Source organism: Scyliorhinus canicula, chromosome 5 (assembly GCF_902713615.1).
Source record: "Scyliorhinus canicula chromosome 5, sScyCan1.1, whole genome shotgun sequence".
Lineage (NCBI taxonomy): Eukaryota > Metazoa > Chordata > Chondrichthyes > Carcharhiniformes > Scyliorhinidae > Scyliorhinus > Scyliorhinus canicula.
The window spans coordinates 229625544-229649796 of NC_052150.1; the positions used below are offsets into that span (position 1 = coordinate 229625544).

Here is a 24253-nt window from a genome sequence, read left to right on the forward strand (position 1 = left end):
ATATATTTTTTTGAGGCAGACCCTAACGGAGAATGTAGAAACTGACTCTCCCGGTTTCTGATAAATCAAAAACTTCTCGGGCGATTGAAAGGTATAAAAGGCTATAGATCAGTCCAGCCTGGGCAGTAGCAGTTGACGATTTCAAAGGTCCAGTACAGGCAGGGTGAAGAAGAGTGTCCAGATTGTGATGAATTTAAGAAATTGGCATACATATTGTATTATATGTATCTGTGGCAGTAATGGTTTTAAATGCCTGGGTTAGGGTGTATGCGTGTGTGTATATATACATATATATTGTATATAATATTTAATTTCTTATATATATGTACATATCTGCTGCAGTAATTTTTTTTTAAATCCTGGTTTAAAGGAAAACAGATACTGTAGCTGTAGATAGTGAAATTAAGAAGCCATAAAAGTGAGATCATCGCTATTTCAAACCATGCCTAAGTTTAAAAGGAGGTCTAATGGGGTTTTATGATGAGTTCTGGGGACTAGATAATTAGAGGCATCGTGTTTAAACTTAAGTAATTAGGTCATGGGATTTGAGTGGGATAAAGGTGATGTAGTAATGGGAGGGGCCAGGTTGGTGGCAGTCAATTTGGGTTTAGTTCTTGGCTGTGAGCTGAACACTTCTGCAAAAGGCCGTCAGGTTAAGCAGTAGTCTGACAAGAATCTGCAGGAGGCATGGTTAGTAAGTTTGCAGATGACACCAAGATTTGTAACATAGTGGATAGTTTATATAAGATTGCAACAGGATCTTGATCCATTGGGCCAGTGGGCTGATGAATGGCAGATGGAGTTTAATTTGGATAAATGTGAGGTGATGCATTTTGGTCGATCAAATCAGGGCAGGACCTACTCAGTTAATGGCAGGGAGTTGGGGAGAATTACAGAACAAAGAGATTGAGGGGTACAGGTACATAGCTCCTTGAAAATGGAGTGGCAGGTGGACAGGGTGGTGAAGAAGGCATTCAGCATGCTAGGTTTCATTGGCCAGAATATTGAATACAGGAGTTGGGACATCTTGTTAAAGTTGTACAAGACATTGGTAAGACCACACACAGAATACTGTGTTCAGTTCTGGTCACCCTATTATCGGAAGGATATTGTTAAACTAGAACGAGTGCAGAAGAGATTTACGAGGATGCTACCGGGACTTGATGGTCTGAGTTATAAGGAGAGGCTGGACAGGATGGGACCTTTTTCCCTGGAGCGGAGGAGGCTTAGGGGGCGATCTTATAGAGGGCTATAAAATAATGAGGGGCATCGATAAGGTAGATAGTCAGCATCTTTTCCCAAAGGTAGAGGAGTCTAGAACTAGAGGGCAAAGGTTTAAGGTGAGAGGGGAGAGATACAGAAGAGACCAGAGGGGAAGTTTTTTCACCCATAGGGTGGGGAGTGTCTGGGACGAGCTGCCAGAGGCTGTGGTAGAGGCGGGTACAATTTTTTTCCTTTAAAAAGCAGTTGGACAGGGTGAGTATAGAGGGATATGAGCCAAATGCGGGTAAGTGGGACTAGCTTAGTGATAGAAACTGGGCGGCATGGACAAGCTGGGCCGAAGGGCCTGTTTCCATACTGTAAACATCTATGTCTCTATGAGTTAGGAGTTAAAATGTTTCCTTTTATTGTCAAGCATGGTTTAAGTGGCAATAGTAAGCTATATTTCTTTGATCTCGAGGTACTATTATACTGTGTTTATCCCTCCTGGGATAAAGTATCCTTTCATCCCAGTTTTACAAATTCAATACAAAAAAGTATTGAGGTTTCTATCCGGTAACCGAGCAAATGTTGGGGCCTGGCTGGAATTGTAATAAGATCCATAAACTAAGAATAGGTTTGTGGATCTATATCAGCCAGACGGAACTGAGCAGGTTCCACACACATTGTGAGGACCGTGCCCATGGAAGCCAGGTAGGTTGTGCCTGATGTCGACTGGGGGGCCAGGCTGGCTTCGAGAAGAGGAAGGGCTGAAATTCCTCATGATGGAGATATGAGTGCTGCAGGACTTGGTGGCTGAATGCAATGACATATATATATATATAATGGATAGGAGATTCTGTGGTCACGAACGAGACTCCCGGAAGGTATGCTGCCTCCCGGGTGCCAAGGCCAGGGATGTGTCAGATCGAGTCTACAGGATTCTTAAGGGGGAGGGAGATCAACCAGAAGTCGTGGTGCACATTGGCACCGACGTCATAGCTAAGAAAAGGGATCAGCATCTCAAAAGTGTTTTTAGGGAGTTAGGTTGGAATCTAAAGAGCAGGACAAGCAGAGTAGTGATCTCAGGATTGCGACAGGTGCCACGTGCAAGTGAGGCAACGAACAAAGAGCATGTGCAGCTGAACACGTGGCTACAGGGCTGGTGCAGGAGGGAAGGCTTCAGATATGTAGATCATTGGGACACCTTCTGGGGAAGGTGGGACCTGTACATGGAAGGACGGATTGCACCTAAACTGGAGGGGCACCAATACCCTGGATGGGAGGTTTGCTAGAGCTCTTTGGGAGGGTTTAAACTAGTTTGGCAGGGGGATGGGAACCAGAGCTATAGATCAGAGGATAGGGTAGCTGTTGAACAGGCAGCAATAGTATGCAGCGAGTCTGTGAGGAAGGATAGACAGTTGATAGGGCAAAGTTGCACTCAGTGGAATGGGTTAAAGTGTGTCTGTTTCAATGCAAGGAGAGTCAGGAATAAGGGAGATCAACTTAGAGCATGGATCAGTACTTGGAACTACGATGTTGTGGCCAATACGGACACATGGATTTCACAGGGGCAGGAATGGTTGTTAGATGTTCCAAGGTTTAGGTGTTTTAAGAATAGGGAGGGAGGTTAAAGAGGAGGGGGAGTGGCACTGTTAATAAGGGAGTGCATCACAGCTGCAGAAAAGGAGGTAGCTGAGGAGGGTTTGTCTACTGACTCAGTACGGGTGGAAGTCACTTTATTGGGAGTTTTCTATAGACCCCTCCCAGCAGCAGAGAGATGGAGGAACAGATTGGGCGGCAGATCTTGGAAAGGTGCTGAAGTAACAGAGTTGTTGTCATGGGTGACTTCAACTTCCCTAATATTGACTGGAACCTCCTTAGTGCAAATGGTTTGGATGGAGCAGATTTTGTCAGGTGTGTACTGGAAGGATTCCTGACTCAATATGTGGATAGGCCGACTAGGGGAGGCCATATTGGATTTGGTGCTCGGCAACGAACCAGGCCAGGCATCAGATGTCTCGGTGGGAGAGCATTTCGGTGACAGTGACCACAACTCCTTGACCTTTACCATAGTCCTGGAGAGAGATAGGAACAGACAGTATGGGAAGGTATTTAATTGGGGGAGGGGAAATTATTTTGCTATTAGACAAGAGCTGAGGAGCATAAAGTGGGAACAAGTGTTCTCAGGGAAATGCACAACAGTAACGTGGGGGTTGTTTAAGGAGCACGTGCTGTGAGTGCTGAATAGTTTTGTCCCACTGAGATGAGGAAGGAATGGTAAGGTGAAGGAGCCTTGGATGACAAGAGAAGTAAAGCTTCTAGTCAAGAGGAAGAAGGAAGCTTACGTAGGGTTGAGGAAACGAGGATCTGACTTGGCTCTAGAGGGTTACAAGGAGGCCAGGAAGGAATTCTAAAATGGACTGTGGAGAGCTAGAAGGGGGCATTAAAAAGCCCTGGCGGGAAGGATTAGGGATGAACAGAGTGAGAGTAGGACCGATCAGGGATAGTGGAGGGAACATGTGCCTAGTGTCTGAGGACGTAGGGGAGGCCCGAAATGAATATTTTTTACCTTCAGTGTTCACTATTAATTCATGATTTACGAATGTTGAGTTTGGATTTCACAGTATTGGCGATTATCCAAGATAGTATTTAATGTTTGTATTGTTTGATTCATGTAATGTATAAATTCTTCAGATTTAAACCATGGGAGCACACAGCTTCATTCTTTCAGTAAAGGACTAGGACTTTGGATTTCTTTATTTCAAGAAGTTAGTATTGGTTTCTACAAAGACGTAACAATGGGGGTCGGGCATCTCTAGCAAGGTCAATATTTAGTGACCATCCTTAACTGCCCTCAGGAAGGAATTGGTGATCTGCCTGCTTAAACGCTGCAATACATGTGGTACAGGTATTGTTAGGGAAGGAGTTCCAGTATATTGACCGAACGACAGTGAAGAAACAGCAATGTGATTCCAAGTCAGAATGGTGTGTGGTTGGAGGTGAGGTTGCAGGTTATGGTGTTAATATGCACATGCCTCCCTTGTCCTTCTAGATCAAAATCACAGGTTTGGGGGGGATTTACTCGGCCTATCAAGTCCGCACCGGCCACTGGAAAGAGCCTCTACCCTATCCCCGTAACCCAGTAATTAAGGGGCATTTTAACATGGCCAATCCACCTAACCTGCACATCTTTGGACTGTGGGAGGAAACCGGAGCACCCGGAGGAAACCCACGCACACACTGGGAGGACGTGCAGACTCCGCACAGACAGTGACCCAGCGGGGAATCAAACCCGGGACCCTGGAGCTGTGAAGTGACAGTGCTAACCATTGTGCTACCGTGATGCCCCCTACATAGTACAGGGTGTAATGATGTTGAATTTCTTGTGTGTAGTTGGAGCTACCCTCATCCAGGCAAGTGGAGAGTATTCTATTACATTCCTGACTTGTGTCTTGTCGATGGTGGACAGACTTTAGCGAATCAGGTGGCTGCAGGATTTCCAGCCTCTGACCTGCTCTGGTTGCCGCAGTATTAATATGGCTGGGTCCAGATCAGTTTCTGATCAATGGTAACCCTCCAGGATGTTGATTGTGGGGATTCAGCGATGGTAATGCTATTGACTGTCATGGGGCGGTGGTTAGATTCTCTCTCGTTGGAGATGCTCATTGCCTGTCACTTGTGTGGCGCGGATGTAACTTGTCATTCATCAATGAATCTCATTCAGATCTTGCTGCATTTGGACATGGACTGCTTCAGTATCTGAGGAATGGTGCTGACCATTCATCAGTGAACATCATCACTTCTGACCTTATGGTCGAAGGAAGGTCGCTGAAGATGGTTGGACCTAGGACACTACCCTGAGGAACACCAGCAGTGATGTCCAGGGACTAAGGTGATTGGTCTCACACAACCACTCTTCCTTTGTGCCAGGTCTGATTCTAGCCAGTGGTGAGTTTTCTTCCCGATTCCCAACGACTAGAGTTTTGTCAGGGCTCCTTGATGCCATGCTCAGTCAAATGCTGCCTTGATCCCGAGAGCAGTCACTCTCACCTCACCAGTTCAGCTCTTTTCTCCATGTTTCAGCCATGGCTGTAATGAGGTCAGGAGCTGAGTGACCCTGGCGGATACCAAACTGAGCGTCCGTGAGTAGGTTATTGCCGAGTAAGTGCTGCTTGAAAGCACGATTGATGATCCCTTCCATCACTTTGCTGATGATGGAGAGTAGACTGATAGGGTGGTAATTGGCTGGGTTGGATTTGTCCCGTTTCTTGCGTACAGGACACACCTGGGTAATTTTTCACATTGCCGGGTAGATGCCAATGTTGTAGCTGTACTGGAACAGCTTGGCTAGGGGTGCGGCAAGTTCTGGAGCCGGGATATTGTCAGGGCCCATAGCCTTTGCAGCATCCAGCACCTTCAACCGTTTCTTGATATCACGTGGAGTGAATTGTATTGGCTGAAGACTGACATCTATGATGCTGGGGAACTCCGGAGGAGACCGAGATGGATCATCCACTCGGCATTTCTGGCTGAAGATTGTTGCAAATGCCTCAGCCTTATGCTTTGCACATGTGCTGGGCTCCTCTATCAGTGAGGATGGGGATATTTGTGGAGTCTCCTCCTCCAGTGAGTTGTTTAATTGGCCACCACCATTCTCGGCTGGATGTGACAGGAGTTTAGATCTGATCCGTTGGTTGTGGGGTCGCTTAGCTCTGTCTATCATTTGCCGCTTATGTTAACCTGCCCTTATACCTCCCTAAGTGGCTCAGTGAACCTTTCCTTGCTAATGTTCATGTCAAACACCTTTGGACATTTCTCCCGTGCTACAGCCATACTACAGGTGCAGTTATTTGAAGACCGCCCTCCCAAACAGCTTCCAATTAGCCCTCCGCACCTCTCCTCTGGTTCGCAGTTTCCATTCCTCACCCTCTCCTCCTCCACATGAAATGCTGCGAGGTATTTTTAGATCACAATCACAGAATTGTTACATTGCAGGGGTATGTTTAGCCCATCGTGTCTGCATCAGCTCTCCAAATGAACAATTTAATTGGTGCCATTCTCCCTGCAATTCTACTCATTCTTGCTTTTCAAATAACAATATTCAAAAGATACAAACATTTGTACATTCAAATATACAAATACAGAATGGTGTTGCCAATTTTGATTGGACAATAACAGCAATTTGCCTTTTATGAAATTAAAGAACCATGGACCGTGCCCCTGCCTGAAGAGTGGACGTCTCGGACGGGGCAGTAACTGGGTGCCGATGGCCCGTGGAGTGGGGAATTTTCCAGTGTTCAGTGTACCAGTTGGGACAGGATGGAGTTTAGCTGTGAGTACCCGAGCACAGTCTGCCTACACTTACATAGAGTGGGTATTGCAGTAAAGGGAACGGGAGTTCAGATCCCATCACAGCAATTGGAGAAGCAGAGTTACGTTTAGACGGGTAACACGTGGGCAGATTAAACAGGAGGAGGCCACTCAGCCCGTCGAGCCTGCTCCACCAGTCAGTCAGAGCATTGCTGATCTGATTGTGGCCTCAACTCCACTTTGCTGACCCCCCCCTCCCGCCCAATATCCCTCGAGACACCAAACATCTGTCCATCCTAGACTTAAATATATCCAACGATGGAGCATTCCCAAGTGAAGTAATTTCTCATCTCAGTCCAAGATGGGGAGATGAATAGGAAATCAGAAGCACAAAGGGACTTGGGAGTCCTTGTTCACGGTTCAGTCGGCAGCTAGGAAGGCAAATGCAATGTTCGCATTCATGTCGAGAGGGCTAGAATACAAGACCAGTGATGTACTTCTGAGGTTGTATAAGGCTCTGGTCAGACCCTATTTGGAGTATTGTGAGCAGTTTTAGGCCCTGTATCTAAGGAAGGATGTGCTGGCCGTGGAAAGGGTCCAGAGGAGTTTCACAAGAATGATCCCTGGAATGAAGAACTTGTCATATGAGGAACGGTTGAGGACTCTGGGTCTGTACTCGTTGGGGTTTAGAAGGATGAGGGGGGATCTTAATGAAACTTACAGGATACTGCGAGACCTGGATAGAGTGAATGTGGAGAGGATGTTTCCACTTGTCGGAAAAACTAAAAGCAGAGGACACAATCTCAGATTAAAGGGACAATCCTTTAAAACAGGGATGAGGAGGAATTTCTTCAGCCAGAGGGTGGTGAATCTGTGGAACTCTTTGCCGCAGAAGGCTGTGGAGGCCAATTCACTGAGTGTCTTTAAAACACAGATAGATAGGTTCTTGATTAATGACGGGATCAAGGGTTGTGGGGAGAAGGCAGGAGAATGGGGATGAAAAAATATCAGCCTTATTGAATGGCGGAGCAGACTCGATGGGCCGAGTGGCCTAATTCTGCTCCTAAGGCTTATGGTCTTGTGGAAATGATCGGCCCCCCTTATCCTGAGTCTGTGCCCGTGTTTTAGATTCCCCGGCTAGGGGGAACAGTCTCTCGGCGTTCACCCTGTCAAACACACTCAGAGTTTTGTAGCTATGAATGAGATCACGTCACATTCTTCTAAAGTCCTGAGAATATAGACACAGTTTACCCAGCCTCACATCGCAGGACCACGCTTTCACCCCAGTGAACAACCTGGAAGAAACCGGAAATAAGAATTCAAGGAGGTCCACCTCAAGGTGCAGACCAGGGATGGACAATCAATCGTCAGTGACGCTCAGGTATAGGGGTGCTGAATGAACCCAGGGGAGAAGCAGCACCTTTGGGAAAGAGGTGATGAGAGAATGGTGCAGACAAGTGGCAGGAACCACAGGGGGGGGGGGGGTTATGTGCACATCCCTCAGGGAGAGTAGAGATAAGCAGGGTCATACCAGACAAGTGCCCACATCATTCTGCCGATTCAGTTCTGTGTTGCTCTCCAGCAGCTGCCTGATGTCTTCAATCATCCACTTCTCTGTGGCCATTCGAGATTCGTCAATTTTTTCTTGAGTGATATCTGATAGGAACCAAAATACTTCAATCACTTTACAAAATGATGGAAGGTGCCCCGGGGAGCTCCTGGGATTGGGGTGATTGAACTGTGTGGAGGAACCCCAGCTATATTGTGCGCTCGCAGTGGTGGGGGGGGGGGCTCAAACCCATGCGCTCGAGAGAGAGACAAAAGTGTCACCACGAGTCACAGTCAGCCTTGGTGATTATTCCCATTCACAGAGGTCACTCCGCCCACTTGGAGCTCTCTGTGCCCCTTACTGAAGGAAAGATGTGCCTGCATTGGAAGAGAAGGTTCACTCAGTTGACTCCAGGGCTGAAGGGGCTGTGTTCGGTGAAAGGTTCAGCAGGTTGGGCTGATACCCACTGGAGTTTAGAAGAATTAGGGGTGAGCTTATTGAAACATATAGGATTGTAAGCGGAGGGGATCGGGTGCAATGGGGGATGTCTCCGCTTGTTGGGGAGATTTGCACGAGGGGTAGAGTTTCAGAATCCCTTTTAAGACAAAGGAGAAAAGTTTTTCCCTCAAGGATCATTAGTCTGTGGAATTCTCTTCCCCAGATAGCCGGGGATGGGTCATTTGAATATATTTAAGATGTGGAGATGCCGGCATTGGACTGGGGTGGGCACAGTTAGAAGTCTTACAACACCAGGTTACGGTCCAGCAGTTTGTTTCAGCCACTAGCTTTCAGAGCACTGCTCCTTCCTCAGGTGAATGAAGAGGTGGGTTCCACAAACACATATATAGACAAAGCCAATGATGCGAGATGATACTTTGAATGCGCGTCTTTGCAGGAAATTAAGTCTTTACGGGTGCGACTGGAGAGAGGGGTGATCGCAGGTTAAAGAGGTGTGAATTGCCTCAAGCCAGGGCAGTTGGTAGGAATTACAAAGCCCAGGTCAGATGGTGGGGGGTGAATGTAAGGGGCTTTTAGCACTCTGGGCTAAATCGCTGGCTTTGAAAGCAGATCAAGCAGGCCAGCAGCACGGTTCGATTCCCGTAACAGCCTCCCCGAACAGGCGCCGGAATGTGGCGACTAGGGGCTTTTCACAGTAACTTCATTGAAGTCTACTCGTGACAATAAGCGATTTTCATTTCATAATGCGAAATGAATCGAAGGTCCCAGTTGAGGCCGTAATAATATAATAATAATCGCTTATTGTCACAAATAGGCTTCAATGAAGTTACTGTGAAAAGCCCCCAGTCGCCACATTCCGGCGCCTGTTCGGGGAGGCCAGTACGGGTATTGAACCCGCGCTGCTGCCTTGTTCTGCATTACAAGCCAGCTGTTTAGCCCACTGTGCTAAACCAGCCCCCTCATGCGTGCGGACTATATTTAAGACAGAGATAGATTTTTGTTCACAAGAGTGCCAAAGGATTTGGGGGCTGTACAGGAAAGTAGAGTTAAGGCCACAATCAGAGGGGCTGAATGGCGTGACGATCTCATGACTCCAGTTCAGCCCTGTGCGATCATATCCCAGCGACTTTACCCATCCCAAAATAAACATACACACCTTGTTGGGCCATTGCGCTCTCAATGTAGTCCAAGGTGACATCATCCTCACACAAATCATAAGGCATGTTCCCGTCAGCATTGACAGCCATGAGATTAGCACCACTGTAAAGGGAAACCACCATCGTGAGTCTCATACGGGGAACTTCACCGATTCCACTGTACAGCAATCAACACCCTCAATTGTCACCCAAATCACAGAGTACATTAGAAATCAGAAACCAATGTGGGAGGTTTAACACGTGGCCTCAGGCCCTCCTGGGCTGGGCATAAGGGAGGAAAATCAGGACTTATTTCACTCTCCAGTGCCAATGACTGCAGTATTGAGGAGGCGGGCTGCACAGTGACAAGTAACATCAGCTTTTTTGGGGACACAGACTCAAATCCCACCACGGCAGCTGGTGGAAGTAAGCTCAATTAAAACATCTGGAATGTAAAGCCAATCTCAGTCATGATGGCCATTAAACTATCGTCGATTGTCGTACAAGCCCGTCTGGGTCACTAATATCCTCTAGGGAAGGAAATCTGTCGCCTTCACCCGGTGTGGCCTACATGTGACTCCAGACCCACACAGCGATTCGGATGACTCTTAACTGCCCCTCTGAAATGATGGAGCAACCAGACTCCATTCGAGGGCAGTTAGGGATGGGCACCAAATGCTGGCCCGGCCCAGCCCAGCCAGCGATGCCCACAGCCCTTGAATGATCAGCAAGGTGGAGATGTCAGGTTGAGAGGACTGGGCTCAGCTGTGATGGTAAACAGTTCCCTGCTCACAGACAGCATCTGGCACCGTCCAGGGTGAATGGCTACAGTTCCCTGCTCACAGGCAGCGTCTGGCACTGTCCAGGGAGAATGGCTACAGTTCCCTGCTCACAGGCAGCGTGTGGCACCGTACAGGGAGAATGGCTACAGTTCCCTGCTCACAGGCAGCGTCTGGCACCATCCAGGGAGAATGGCTACAGTTCCCTGCTCACAGGCAGCGTCTGGCACCGTACAGGGAGAATGGCTACAGTTCCCGGCTCACAGGCAGCGTCTGGCACTGTCCAGGGAGAATGGCTACAGTTCCCTGCTCACAGGCAGCGTCTGGCCCCATACAGGGAGAATGGCTACAGTTCCCTGCTCACAGGCAGCGTCTGGCACGGTACAGGGAGAATGGCTACAGTTCCCTGCTCACAGGCAGCGTCTGGCACCGTACAGGGAGAATGGCTACAGTTCCCTGCTCACAGGCAGCGTCTGGCACGGTACAGGGAGAATGGCTACAGTTCCCTGCTCACAGGCAGCGTCTGGCACTGTACAGGGAGAATGGCTACAGTTCCCTGCTCACAGGCAGCGTCTGGCACCATCCAGGGAGAATGGCTACAGTTCCCTGCTCACAGGCAGCGTCTGGCACCATCCAGGGAGAATGGCTACAGTTCCCTGCTCACAGGCAGCGTCTGGCACCATACAGGGAGAATGGCTACAGTTCCCTGCTCACAGGCAGCGTCTGGCACTGTACAGGGAGAATGGCTACAGTTCCCTGCTCACAGGCATGGCTGGCACTGTACAGGGAGAATGGCTACAGTTCCCGGCTCACAGGCAGCGTCTGGCACTGTCCAGGGAGAATGGCTACAGTTCCCTGCTCACAGGCAGCGTCTGGCACCGTACAGGGAGAATGGCTACAGTTCCCTGCTCACAGGCAGCGTCTGGCACCGTCCAGGGAGAATGGCTACAGTTCCCAGCTCACAGACAGCGTCTGGCACCGTACAGGGAGAATGGCTACAGTTCCCGGCTCACAGGCAGCGTCTGGCACCGTACAGGGAGAATGGCTACAGTTCCCTGCTCACAGGCAGCGTCTGGCACTGTACAGGGAGAATGGCTACAGTTCCCTGCTCACAGGCAGCGTCTGGCACTGTCCAGGGAGAATGGCTACAGTTCCCTGCTCACAGGCAGCGTCTGGCACCGTATAGGGAGAATGGCTACAGTTCCCTGCTCACAGGCATGGCTGGCACCGTACAGGGAGAATGGCTACAGTTCCCTGCTCACAGGCATGGCTGGCACCGTACAGGGAGAATGGCTACAGTTCCCTGCTCACAGGCATGGCTGGCACCGTACAGGGAGAATGGCTACAGTTCCCTGCTCACAGGCATGGCTGGCACCGTACAGGGAGAATGGCTACAGTTCCCTGCTCACAGGCATGGCTGGCACCGTACAGGGAGAATGGCTACAGTTCCCGGCTCACAGGCAGCGTCTGGCACTGTCCAGGGAGAATGGCTACAGTTCCCTGCTCACAGGCATGGCTGGCACCGTACAGGGAGAATGGCTACAGTTCCCAGCTCACAGGCAGCGTCTGGCACCGTACAGGGAGAATGGCTACAGTTCCCTGCTCACAGGCAGCGTCTGGCACTGTCCAGGGAGAATGGCTACAGTTCCCTGCTCACAGGCAGCGTCTGGCCCCATACAGGGAGAATGGCTACAGTTCCCTGCTCACAGGCAGCGTCTGGCACTGTCCAGGGAGAATGGCTACAGTTCCCTGCTCACAGGCAGCGTCTGGCACCGTACAGGGAGAATGGCTACAGTTCCCTGCTCACAGGCAGTGTCTGGCACCGTACAGGGAGAATGGCTACAGTTCCCTGCTCACAGGCAGCGTCTGGCACCGTCCAGGGAGAATGGCTACAGTTCCCTGCTCACAGGCAGCGTCTGGCACCGTCCAGGGAGAATGGCTACAGTTCCCGGCTCACAGGCAGCGTCTGGCACTGTACAGGGAGAATGGCTACAGTTCCCTGCTCACAGGCAGCGTCTGGCACCGTACAGGGTGAATGGCTACAGTTCCCTGCTCACAGGCAGCGTCTGGCACTGTCCAGGGAGAATGGCTACAGTTCCCTGCTCACAGGCAGCGTCTGGCACTGTCCAGGGAGAATGGCTACAGTTCCCTGCTCACAGGCAGCGTCTGGCACCGTACAGGGAGAATGGCTACAGTTCCCTGCTCACAGGCAGCGTCTGGCACCGTACAGGGAGAATGGCTACAGTTCCCGGCTCACAGGCAGCGTCTGGCACTGTCCAGGGAGAATGGCTACAGTTCCCGGCTCACAGGCAGCGTCTGGCACCGTACAGGGAGAATGGCTACAGTTCCCTGCTCACAGGCAGCGTCTGGCACTGTCCAGGGAGAATGGCTACAGTTCCCTGCTCACAGGCAGCGTCTGGCACTGTCCAGGGAGAATGGCTACAGTTCCCTGCTCACAGGCAGCGTCTGGCACCGTCCAGGGAGAATGGCTACAGTTCCCTGCTCACAGGCAGCGTCTGGCACCGTACAGGGTGAATGGCTACAGTTCCCGGCTCACAGGCAGCGTCTGGCACCGTCCAGGGAGAATGGCTACAGTTCCCTGCTCACAGGCAGCGTCTGGCACTGTCCAGGGAGAATGGCTACAGTTCCCGGCTCACAGGCAGTGTCTGGCACCATACAGGGAGAATGGCTACAGTTCCCTGCTCACAGGCAGCGTCTGGCACTGTACAGGGAGAATGGCTACAGTTCCCTGCTCACAGACAGCGTCTGGCACCATACAGGGAGAATGGCTACAGTTCCCTGCTCACAGGCAGCGTCTGGCACGGTACAGGGAGAATGGCTACAGTTCCCTGCTCACAGGCAGCGTCTGGCACTGTACAGGGAGAATGGCTACAGTTCCCTGCTCACAGGCAGCGTCTGGCACCGTCCAGGGAGAATGGCTACAGTTCCCTGCTCACAGGCAGCGTCTGGCACGGTACAGGGAGAATGGCTACAGTTCCCTGCTCACAGGCAGCGTCTGGCACTGTACAGGGAGAATGGCTACAGTTCCCTGCTCACAGGCAGCGTCTGGCACCGTACAGGGTGAATGGCTACAGTTCCCTGCTCACAGGCATGGCTGGCACCGTACAGGGTGAATGGCTACAGTTCCCTGCTCACAGGCAGCGTCTGGCACCGTACGGGGTGAATGGCTACAGTTCCCGGCTCACAGGCAGCGTCTGGCACTGTACAGGGAGAATGGCTACAGTTCCCTGCTCACAGGCAGCGTCTGGCACTGTCCAGGGAGAATGGCTACAGTTCCCTGCTCACAGGCAGCGTCTGGCACCGTACAGGGTGAATGGCTACAGTTCCCTGCTCACAGGCAGCGTCTGGCACCGTACAGGGTGAATGGCTACAGTTCCCTGCTCACAGGCAGCGTCTGGCACCGTACAGGGTGAATGGCTACAGTTCCCTGCTCACAGGCAGCGTCTGGCACTGTCCAGGGAGAATGGCTACAGTTCCCTGCTCACAGGCAGCGTCTGGCACCGTACAGGGAGAATGGCTACAGTTCCCTGCTCACAGGCAGCGTCTGGCACCGTCCAGGGAGAAAGGCTACAGTTCCCTGCTCACAGGCAGCGTCTGGCACGGTACAGGGAGAATGGCTACAGTTCCCTGCTCACAGGCAGCGTCTGGCACTGTCCAGGGAGAATGGCTACTTGCTGAGGCACTGGGAGGACAGGCAAGGCGAAGATAATCAAACAGCAACGCAGGACGTGGTGAGGGGAGGTACTGAGTTACACTGCCCACCCAAACCCCACCCATATTATCACTGCTGCGACTCGATGGTGGAGTGGAGGAGACTCCGTACGTAACTGTTGAATCAGTTGTTGCACGAGGTGTAGGTGTCCACAGGTGGCAGCTGCGTGCAGGGGTGTCCACAGCTCACTGTCGCACGCATTCACATCAGCCTGAGCTTCAAGCAGCAACTTGACAATTTCTTCATAGTCATCGATACAGCACTGTAAAACAAGGCAGGAGGTGGTGAGGACCCAGCACAAGCTCGTTCATACTAAGGGCCAGAAGGGATCAGCATCTAAAACCCATTCCCTCAGCAGCCCAAACTGCATTATACACGTGGGGCAGGGGGCAACATTCCGGGGCGGGCGATGACAATGCTTCAAAGCCATTCTGAAACTCTCCCTGCAAGGCAGCAGCTCCGACAGTGAGGACTGGCAGGAGCTCGTTACCAATCGTTCAAAATGGCGACAACTTGCATCGCGCCTCGAGTCTCGATGACAAAACCGGGCAACAACGGAAAACAAAAGTAAAGCAATTAAATTGTGTACTCTGGGTCGTACGACCACATGGGGCATCCAGTCCAAGGGCCTGCAGGCCAGGAACAGCCCTATTCACTCAAGTCAATGCCCAGGGCAGCAACACATGTGTCTGGGCAGTGGCCACCCTCGAATTGAGGGGCCCTGGACAACATGGGAAAAGGAAAAGACTGGGAGAGAAGTCACTTCAAAGAGCTAGAACATGCAAGATGGGCTGAATGGCTCCTTTCTGTACCGCAAGAGTCAGGCCAGAAACTAGGTTGTCCAATGTTACAGGAGGGAGGCCCCTCCAACACCAACAGCAAGTTCACAGATTAATTACACACTAACATAGCACATTGGCAGTGCCACCCTGGCCATTCATACTATCCAAAACCTCACTCACCTGATGCAGAGCCGTCAAACCATCCTCATTATACAAATCTGGGACAACGCCACTCTCCAATAACTGCCGCACTGTAAGTAAAGCAAAATCAATTGTCACTAACACGGGTGGACATTGAACAAAAACAGATTGAACACCAACATGAACAATGTTAGGGATAGGAACAGGTCAGCCACAAGGCCAAATGTTGACCAAAACACTCCCAGGATAGGTACAGCACGGGGTTAGATACAGAGTAAAGCTCCCTCCACACTGTCCCCATCAAACACTCCCAGGACAGGTACAGCACGGGGTTAGATACAGAGTAAAGCTCCCTCTACACTGTCCTCATCAAACACTCCCAGGACAGGTACAGCACAGGGTTAGATACAGAGTAAAGCTTCCTCTACACTGTCCCCATCAAACACTCCCAGGACAGGTACAGCACGGGGTTAGATACAGAGTAAAGCTCTCTCTACACTGTCCCCATCAAACACTCCCAGGGCAGGTACAGCAAGGGGTTAGATACAGAGTAACGCTCCCTCTACACTGTCCCCATCAAACACTCCCAGGACAGGTACAGCACGGGGTTAGATACAGAGTAAAGCTTCCTCTACACTGTCCCCATCAAACACTCCCAGGACAGGTACAGCACGGGGTTAGATACAGAGTAAAGCTCTCTCTACACTGTCCCCATCAAACACTCCCAGGGCAGGTACAGCAAGGGGTTAGATACAGAGTAACGCTCCCTCTACACTGTCCCCATCAAACACTCCCAGGACAGGTACAGCACGGGGTTAGATACAGAGTAAAGCTCTCTCTACACTGTCCCCATCAAACACTTCCAGGACAGGTACAGCACGGGGTTAGATACAGAGTAAAGCTCCCTCTACACTGTCCCCATCAAACACTCCCAGGACAGGGATAGCACGGGGTTAGATACAGAGTAAAGCTCTCTCTACACTGTCCCCATCAAACACTCCCAGGACAGGTACAGCACAGGGTTAGATACAGAGTAAAGCTCCCTCTACACTGTCCCCATCAAACACTCCCAGGACAGGTACAGCACGGGGTTAGATACAGAGTAACGCTCCCTCTACACTGTCCCCATCAAACACTCCCAGGACAGATACAGCACAGGGTTAGATACAGAGTAAAGCTCCCTCTACACTGTCCCCATCAAACACTCCCAGGACAGGTACAGCACGGGGTTCGATACAGAGTAAAGCTCCCTCTACACTGTCCCCATCAAACACTCCCAGGACAGGTACAGCACGGGGTTCGATACAGAGTAAAGCTCCCTCTACACTGTCCCCATCAAACACTCCCAGGACAGGTACAGCACGGGGTTAGATACAGAGTAACGCTCCCTCTACACTGTCCCCATCAAACACTCCCAGGACAGGTACAGCATGGGGTTAGATACAGAGTAAAGCTCCCTCTGCACTGTCCCCATCAAACACTCCCAGGACAGGGACAGCACGGGGTTAGATACAGAGTAAACCTCCCTCTACACTGTCCCCATCAAGCACTCCCAGGACAGGTACAGCACGGGGTTAGATACAGAGTAAACCTCCCTCTACACTGTCCCCATCAAACACTCCCAGGACAGGTACAGCACGGGGTTAGAGTAAAGCTCCCTCACCAAAGAGAAGTAATTGGTGGATGTTGAGTCTGGAGAAGGGTGTGTAGATAGCCTGGGTCACATTGAGATCCAAAAAGACGAGGTGTTGGGTGTCTTGAAAAATATTAAGGTAGATAGGTCCCCAGGGCCTGATGGGATCTACCCCAGAATACTGAAGGAGGCTAGAGAGGAAATTGCTGAGGCCTTGACAGAAATCTTTGCATCCTCACTGTCTTCAGGTGATGTCCTGGAGGACTGGAGAATAGCCAATGTTGTTCCTTTGTTTAAGAAGGGTTGCAAGGATAATCCAGGAAACTATAGGCCAGTGAGCCTTACGTCAGTGCTAGGGAAATTACTGGAGAGAATTCTTCGAGACAGGATCTACTCCTATTTGGAAGCAAATGGACGTATTAGCGAGAGGCAGCATGGTTTTGTGAAGAGGAGGTCCTGTCTCACTAACTTGATAGAGTTTTTCGAGGAGGTCACAAAGATGATTGATGCAGGTAGGGCAGTGGATGTTGTCTATATGGACTTCAGTAAGGCCTTTGACAAGGTCCCTCATGACAGACTGGTACAAAAGGTGAAGTCACACGGGATCAGAGGTGAGCTGGCAAGGTGGATACAGAACTGGCTCGGTCATAGAAGGCAGAGAGTAGCAATGGAAGGGTGCTTTTCTGATTGGAGGGTTGTGACCAGTGGTGTTCCGCAGGGATCAGTGCTGGGACCTTTGCTGTTCGTAGTATATATAAATGATTTGGAGGAAAATGTAACTGGTCTGATTAGTAAGTTTGCAAACGACACAAAGGTTGGTGGAATTGTGGATAGCGATGAGGACTGTCAGAGGATACAGCAGGATTTAAATCGTCTGGAGACTTGGGCGGCGAGATGGCAGATGGAGTTTAATCCGGACAAATGTGAGGTAATGCATTTTGGAAGGTCTAATACAGTTAGGGAATATACAGTAAATGGTAGAACCCTCAAGAGTATTGACAGTCAGAGAGATCTGGGTGTACAGGTCCACAGGTTACTGAAAGGGGCAACACAGGTGGAGAAGGTAGTCAAGAAGGCATACGGCATGCTTGCCTTCATTATCATAGAATTTACAGTGCAGAAGGAGGGCCATTCGGCCCATCGAGTCTGCACCGGCTCTTGGAAAGAGCACCCTACCCAAGGTCAACACCTCCACCCTATCCCCATAACCCAGTAACCCCACCCAACACTAAGGGCAATTTTGGACACTAAGGGCAATTTAGCATGGCCTATCCACCTAACCTGCACATCTTTGGACTGTGGGAGGAAACCGGAGCACCCGGAGGAAACCCACGCACACACGGGGAGGATGTGCAGACTCCGGACAGACAGTGACCCAAGCCGGAATCGAACCTGGGACCCTGGAGTTCGAACCTGAGACCGGGGCATTGAGTATAATACAGAACTGTTGCAGCTGTATAGAACCATAGTTAGGCCACACTTAGAGTATAGTGTTCAATTCTGGTCGCCACACTACCAGAAGGATGTGGAAGATTTAGAGAGGGTGCAGAAGAGATTTATCAGGATGTTCCTGGTATGGAGGGCATTAGCTATGAGGAGCGGTTGAATAAACTCGGTTTGTTCTCACTGGAACAATGGAGGTTGAGGGGCGATCTGATAGAGGTCTACAAAATTATGAGGGGCATAGACAGAGTGGATAGTTAGAGGCTTTTTCCCAGGGTAGAGGTGTCAATTACTAGGGGGCATAGGTTTAAGGTGCGAGGGGCAAGGTTTAGAGGAGATGTACGAGGCAAGTCTTTTTACACAGAGGGTAGTGGGTGCCTGGAACTCGCTGCCGGAGGAGGTGGTGGAAGCCGGGACGATAGTGACGTTTAAGGGGCAACTTGACAAATACATGAATATGATGGGAATAGAGGGATACGGACCCTGGAGGGCCCAAGGGCCTGTTCCTGTGCTGTACTGTTCTTTGTTAGAACACAGAACATACAGTGCAGAAGGAGGCCATCTGGCCCATCGAGTCTGCACCGACCCACTTAAGCCTTCACTTCCCCCCGGCTCCCATAACCCAATAACCCCTTCTAACCTTTTTTGGACACTAAGGGCAATTTATCACGGCCAATCCACCTAACCTGCACGTCTTTGGACCGTGGGAGGAAACCAGAGCACCCGGAGGAAACCCACGCAGACACGGGGAGAACGTGCAGACTTCGCACAGACAGTGACCCTGCGGGGAATCGAACCTGGGACCCTGATGCTGTGAAGCCACAGCGCTATCCACTTGTGCTACCGTGCTGTTCTTTGTTCTAGTCACTGTCCCCATCAAACACTCCAGATCCGGTCCTCCACTGGGATTTCCCTATATTGTTAAACCTACACAATGAAATCATTGTGTCTTTGCACTCTCTGGCCACCGTCTCTGGCCACCGTCTCTGGCCACTGTCACTGGCCACCGACTCTGGCCACCGACTCTGGCCACCGACTCTGGCCACCGACTCTGGCCACTGTCTCTGGCCACCGACTCTGGCCACTGTCACTGGCGCAACCAGACCATTCTGAACTTTACTGCATCCACCAGAAAATATGGACAATTACATATTTGAAGAGAAATAGAGGGAGGCTGTCACCAGCGACAATACTGTAAATGCTGGAAGGACACAATAGATCAGTCAGTATCTGACCAGAAAGAACAAGTTAATGATGAGTGAGTGTAACAGCCTTCATTGTATCCGGTTGTATCAGACTGTTCTGACTGCTCAGGTCCCCCGTTAACATCCCAGCCCCTTCCTCTAACACCCACTGACACCTTTCCAAAAATTCCCACCTTTCTCCCAATCTCAGCCCATTTGAAAGCCTCACTGAGCCCAGACTCCATTATTCCAAATGAGAAATAAGACACTTTCCTTCTGCCTGGGCCCATCGAGTCTGCACTGGCCCTTACAAAGAGCACCCGACTGAAGCCGATGTAAATACCCTATCCCCGTAACCCCCACTTAACATTTTCTGGACACTAAGGGCAATTTAGCGCGGCCAATCCACCTAACCTGCACATTTTGGGTTGTGGGGCTGAGACCCACGCAGATACGGGGAGAATGTGCAAACTCCACACGGACAGTGACCCAGAGCCGGGACCTGTTAATAATAATAATCTTTATTAGTGTCACAAGTAGGCTTACATTAACACTGCAATGAAGTTACTGTGAAAAGCCCCTAGTCGCCACATTCCGGTGCCTGTTCGGGTACACAGAGGGAGAATTCAGAATGTCCAATTCGCCAAACAGCACGTCTTTCGGGACTTGTGGGAGGAAACCGGAGCACCCGGAGGAAACCCACGCAGACACGGGGAGAACGTACAGACTCCGCACAGACAGTGACCCAAGCCGGGAATCGAACCTGGGACCCTGGCACTGTGAAGCAACAGTGCTAACCATTGTGCTACCCTGCCGCCCATCTCCCCTTTACCAATCACTTTAAACCGATACCCCATGGTAACCCCCCCCCCCCCCCCCCCCCCCCCAGTCACTGATACCTCTGCTGTGGAAAATAGGTCCTTCTATCCGAATCCCTCTTAATTTTATTTCCCTTAATTAAATCTCCCCTCAGCCTCCTCTGTCTCAAAGCAAACAACCCCGGCCTCTTCAATCTTCCCACATCCCGAAAATGCTCCTTTCCTTGCAACATATTTGCTGCAATGCTTTGTCCAGCTCTATACACAGTCCTCTTGTTGCGTTCAACTAATGTTTTCTGCAGCTCTAACATAACTTGCCTGCACTGAGACCTACTCTGGGCCTCAGCTCATAAAATATCCCATTTTCCACCTTATCCTCCTGCCCTACTTCCTTCAGAGACCTGTGGACAAGCTCTCCATGGCCTCTCCCTGTGAAGTCACACGGGATTAGAGGTGAGGTGGTAAGATGGATACAGAACTGGCTCAGTCATAGAAGGCAAAGGGTAGCAGGAGAAGGGTGTTTTTCTGAATGGAAGGTTGTGACCAGTGGTGTTCCACAGGAATCTGTGCTGAGGCCTCTGTTGTTTGTGGTAAACATAAACGATTTGGAGGAAAATGTAGCCGGTCTGATTAGTAAGTTCACGGATGACACCAAGGTCGGTGGAGCGGCAGATAGTGCTGAGGATTGTCAGAGGATACAGCAGGAAATGAAAAATGAAATGAAAATCGCTTATTGTCACAAGTAGGCTTCAAATGAAGTTACTGTGAAAAGCCCCTAGTCGCCACATTCCGGCGCCTGTTCGGGGAGGCCGGTACAGGAATTGAACCTGCGCTGCTGACCTTGTTCTGCATTGCAAGCCAGCTATTTAGCCCACTGTGTTAAACCAGCCCCTAGATTTCCAAAGGCCTTTGACAAGTAATACCGTAAATGGCAAAACTCTTAGGAATATAGAAAGTCAGAGAGATCTGGGAGTGCAGGTCCACAGATCTTTGAAAGTTGACAAGGTAGTCAAGAAAGCATAAGGAATGCTTGCCTTCATTGGATGGGGCATTGAGTATAAAAGCTGGCAAATCATGCGCAGTTGTATAGAACCTCGGTACGGCCGAACTTAGATGTTGCCGATCTGGAGGGTGTTGGCTATATGGAGAGGCTGAATCGACTCGGACAGTTTTCATTAGAACGACGGAGGTTGAGGTGATAGAGGTGCAAGATTATGAGAGGCATGGATAGAGTGGCTGGGCAGGCACTCTTTCCCAGGGTGGAAGGGTCACTCACCAGGGGGCACAGGTTTAAGGTCTGTGGGGCAAAGTTTAGAGGAGATGTGTGGGGCAGGTTTTTTACACAGAGGGTGGTGAGTGCCTGGAACACGTTGCCAGGATAGGCTGAAATGAAAAATAAATGAAATTTGCTTATTGTCACAAGTAGGCTTCAAATTAAGTTACTGTGAAAAGCCCCTAGTCACCACATTCCGGCGCCTGTTCGGGGAGGCTGATACGGGAATCGAACCATGCTGCTGGCCTGCCTTGGTCTGCTTTCAAAACCAGCGATTTAGCCCAGTGTGCTAAAGCAGATACATTAACGGCGTTCAAAAGGCATCTTGACAAACACATGGATAGGTTGGGTATAGAGGGATACGGAACAAGGAAGTGCTGAGGGTTTTGGCCAAGGTTGGTATCATGACTGGTACAGGCTTGGAGGGCCGAAGGGCCTGTTCCTGTGCTGTATTGTTCTTTGTTCTCTGTTCCTCCATACGTTTCAGCATCCTACCACTGACCCTGTTTGCCCTTTCCAAATCCTCCTCTCCAACATCCTACCACTGACCCTGTTTGCCCTTTCCAAATCCTCCTCTCCAACATCCTACCCTGACCCTGTTTGCCCTTTCCAAATCCTCCTCTCCAGCATCCTACCCTGACCCTGTTTGCCCTTTCCAAATCCTCCTCTCCAGCATCCTACCCTGACCCTGTTTGCCCTTTCCAAATCCTCCTCTCCAACATCCTACCCTGACCCTGTTTGCCCTTTCCAAATCATTCTCTCCAACATCCTACCCTGACCCTGTTTGCCCTTTCTAAATCCTCCTCTCCAACATCCTACCCTGACCCTGTTTGCCCTTTCTAAATCCTCCTCTCCAACATCCTACCCTGACCCTGTTTGCCCTTTCCAAATCCTCCTCTCCAACATCCTACCACTGACCCTGTTTGCCCTTTCCAAATCCTCCTCTCCAGCATCTCTCCTCTCCAGCATCCTACCCTGACCCTGTTTGCCCTTTCCAAATCCTCCTCTCCAGCATCTCTCCTCTCCAGCATCCTACCCTGACCCTGTTTGCCCTTTCCAAATCCTCCTCTCCAGATTGAATTCCATTTTCCACTTCTCTGTTTGCCTGACCAGTCCATCGATATCTTCCCCGCGGTGTAGCCACCTGGGTTGGCCACTTCCCGATTCCAAAATGGAGACCCGCAAAGAATACAGGGAAAACTGGCCAGGCACAGGGAAACAAGCAGGTGCAAGGTTTCCTGTGTATTAAGACTTGCAGAACCCAGACAGAACCGAAACCAATAGCCATCTACATACTAATGAGCAATCCCCAGGAACAATTAGAAACATTGAAGCAATCGGGACCAAACCAGACTCCCCGGCGCCAGTGGGAGCCAGGACAAAGGAAGGCCAACGGACACATAGGGCCCGCCCAGCGATCAGGGAACAGCTCCAGTATTGGAGAAATCGATCCAAGCGATTGGGACGTGGTCCAATTGATTGGGACCAGGTCCGGGGTCCGCCCAAGAGGGCGCGAAACCCCTGGGGGCTATAAAATAGAGTCCCCAAGTTCAGCTCGTCCTTCTTGGCAGGCTCTCTTAGCAGCTCGAAAGAACTCTTGACCGTGACTCTCAACAAGGAGAGACCCGCCTAGCAGCTGCACCAACCAACTAAGTCTCCAGTCAACGCACGCTACGAGATAGGCGCTCCAAGCTACTAGTCCATACCAGCTTGAAGCCTGCAGCCTCACAACCAAACAAAGGCCAGTGTTCCTCTGACCTGGTGGGCCATTCGAAAGCTAAGTATAGGCCTTTAGTGTTAGTGATAGTTTAGTAAGTAGAGTTTTATGCATGAGTAGTGATTGACTGTGTGTATAATAAATGTGTTTTGATTTGAAACTTACTAACTGGTGTATTGAGTTATTGATCAGCACTTGGCTTTGAACCTCGTGGTGGTATCTGAAAGATACCTGGCGATTCTAGAGCAAAGGTTATTAAAACAGAGCAATTAAGTAAAAGCACATCGAGCAACAGCGGTCTCCAGCTTTTCTCCTCATCATCGCACACCGACAATTTGTGTATCGACTGCATCCTTTTTAATCCTACCTGCCACATTCAAACTACAAACAGGAAGGGGCCAATCTCTACTCTCCAGTCACAAGAACAATGCTTAAAACCACTGCTCCCCGCCTCTTGGCCAATTTTGGATCCAACTCAGCCTTCAGAAGAGCTGGGCCATTCAGGCATGGAATGATGCTGGGCAGTGGATCAGGGTACTGTGTGGGGAGGGGGATGGTCTCTTCAGCATGCTGAATGGACAGGGAAGCGGAGGATGTCTTTTGTGAAGATATGGTGCATCCGCCAGACTGAGAGCTTTGTTCAAAATTGATCAGGAGGAAGTGTTGGATAAACTGTCCGTACTGAAGGTGGACAAGGCACCGGGATTGGAGGAGAATGAGAATGGAAATTGCCGGGTGTTGCCCATAATCCTCCCGTCTTCTCTGGGCTGTGCGCAGGTACCAGAGGAATGGAGAATTGCAAACATTTACACCCTTGTTCAAAAAGGTTATAAGGAGAAGCCCCAAAATTACAGAGCAGTCAGTTTAACTATAAGACATAGGAGCAGAATGAGGCCACTCGGCCCATCGAGTCTGCTCAGCCATTCAATCATGGCTGATATTTTCTCATCCCCATTCTCCTCCCTTTTCCCCATAGCCCCTGATCCCCTTATTAATGAAGAACCTATCGATCGCCGTCTTAAAGACACTCAGTGAATTGGCCTCCACAGCCTTCTGCGGCCGGCAAAGAATCCCACAGATTCACCACCCTCTA

General features: G+C 50.4%; 1 protein-coding gene across 2 annotated transcripts in view; it reads right to left on the minus strand.

Moving 5' to 3' along the window:
• ppp1r16a (protein phosphatase 1, regulatory subunit 16A) overlaps window positions 1-24253 on the minus strand; it is a 131340-nt gene that overhangs the window by 25857 nt on the left and 81230 nt on the right. For both annotated transcript variants that reach the window (XM_038798711.1, XM_038798712.1), the window contains exons 3-6: window positions 15132-15202; window positions 14286-14431; window positions 9678-9781; window positions 8045-8169 (exon numbers count right to left, since the gene is read on the minus strand). In XM_038798711.1, coding sequence (XP_038654639.1) covers window positions 8045-8169; window positions 9678-9781; window positions 14286-14431; window positions 15132-15202 — 446 coding nt within the window. The remainder of the gene's footprint in view (window positions 1-8044; window positions 8170-9677; window positions 9782-14285; window positions 14432-15131; window positions 15203-24253) is intronic.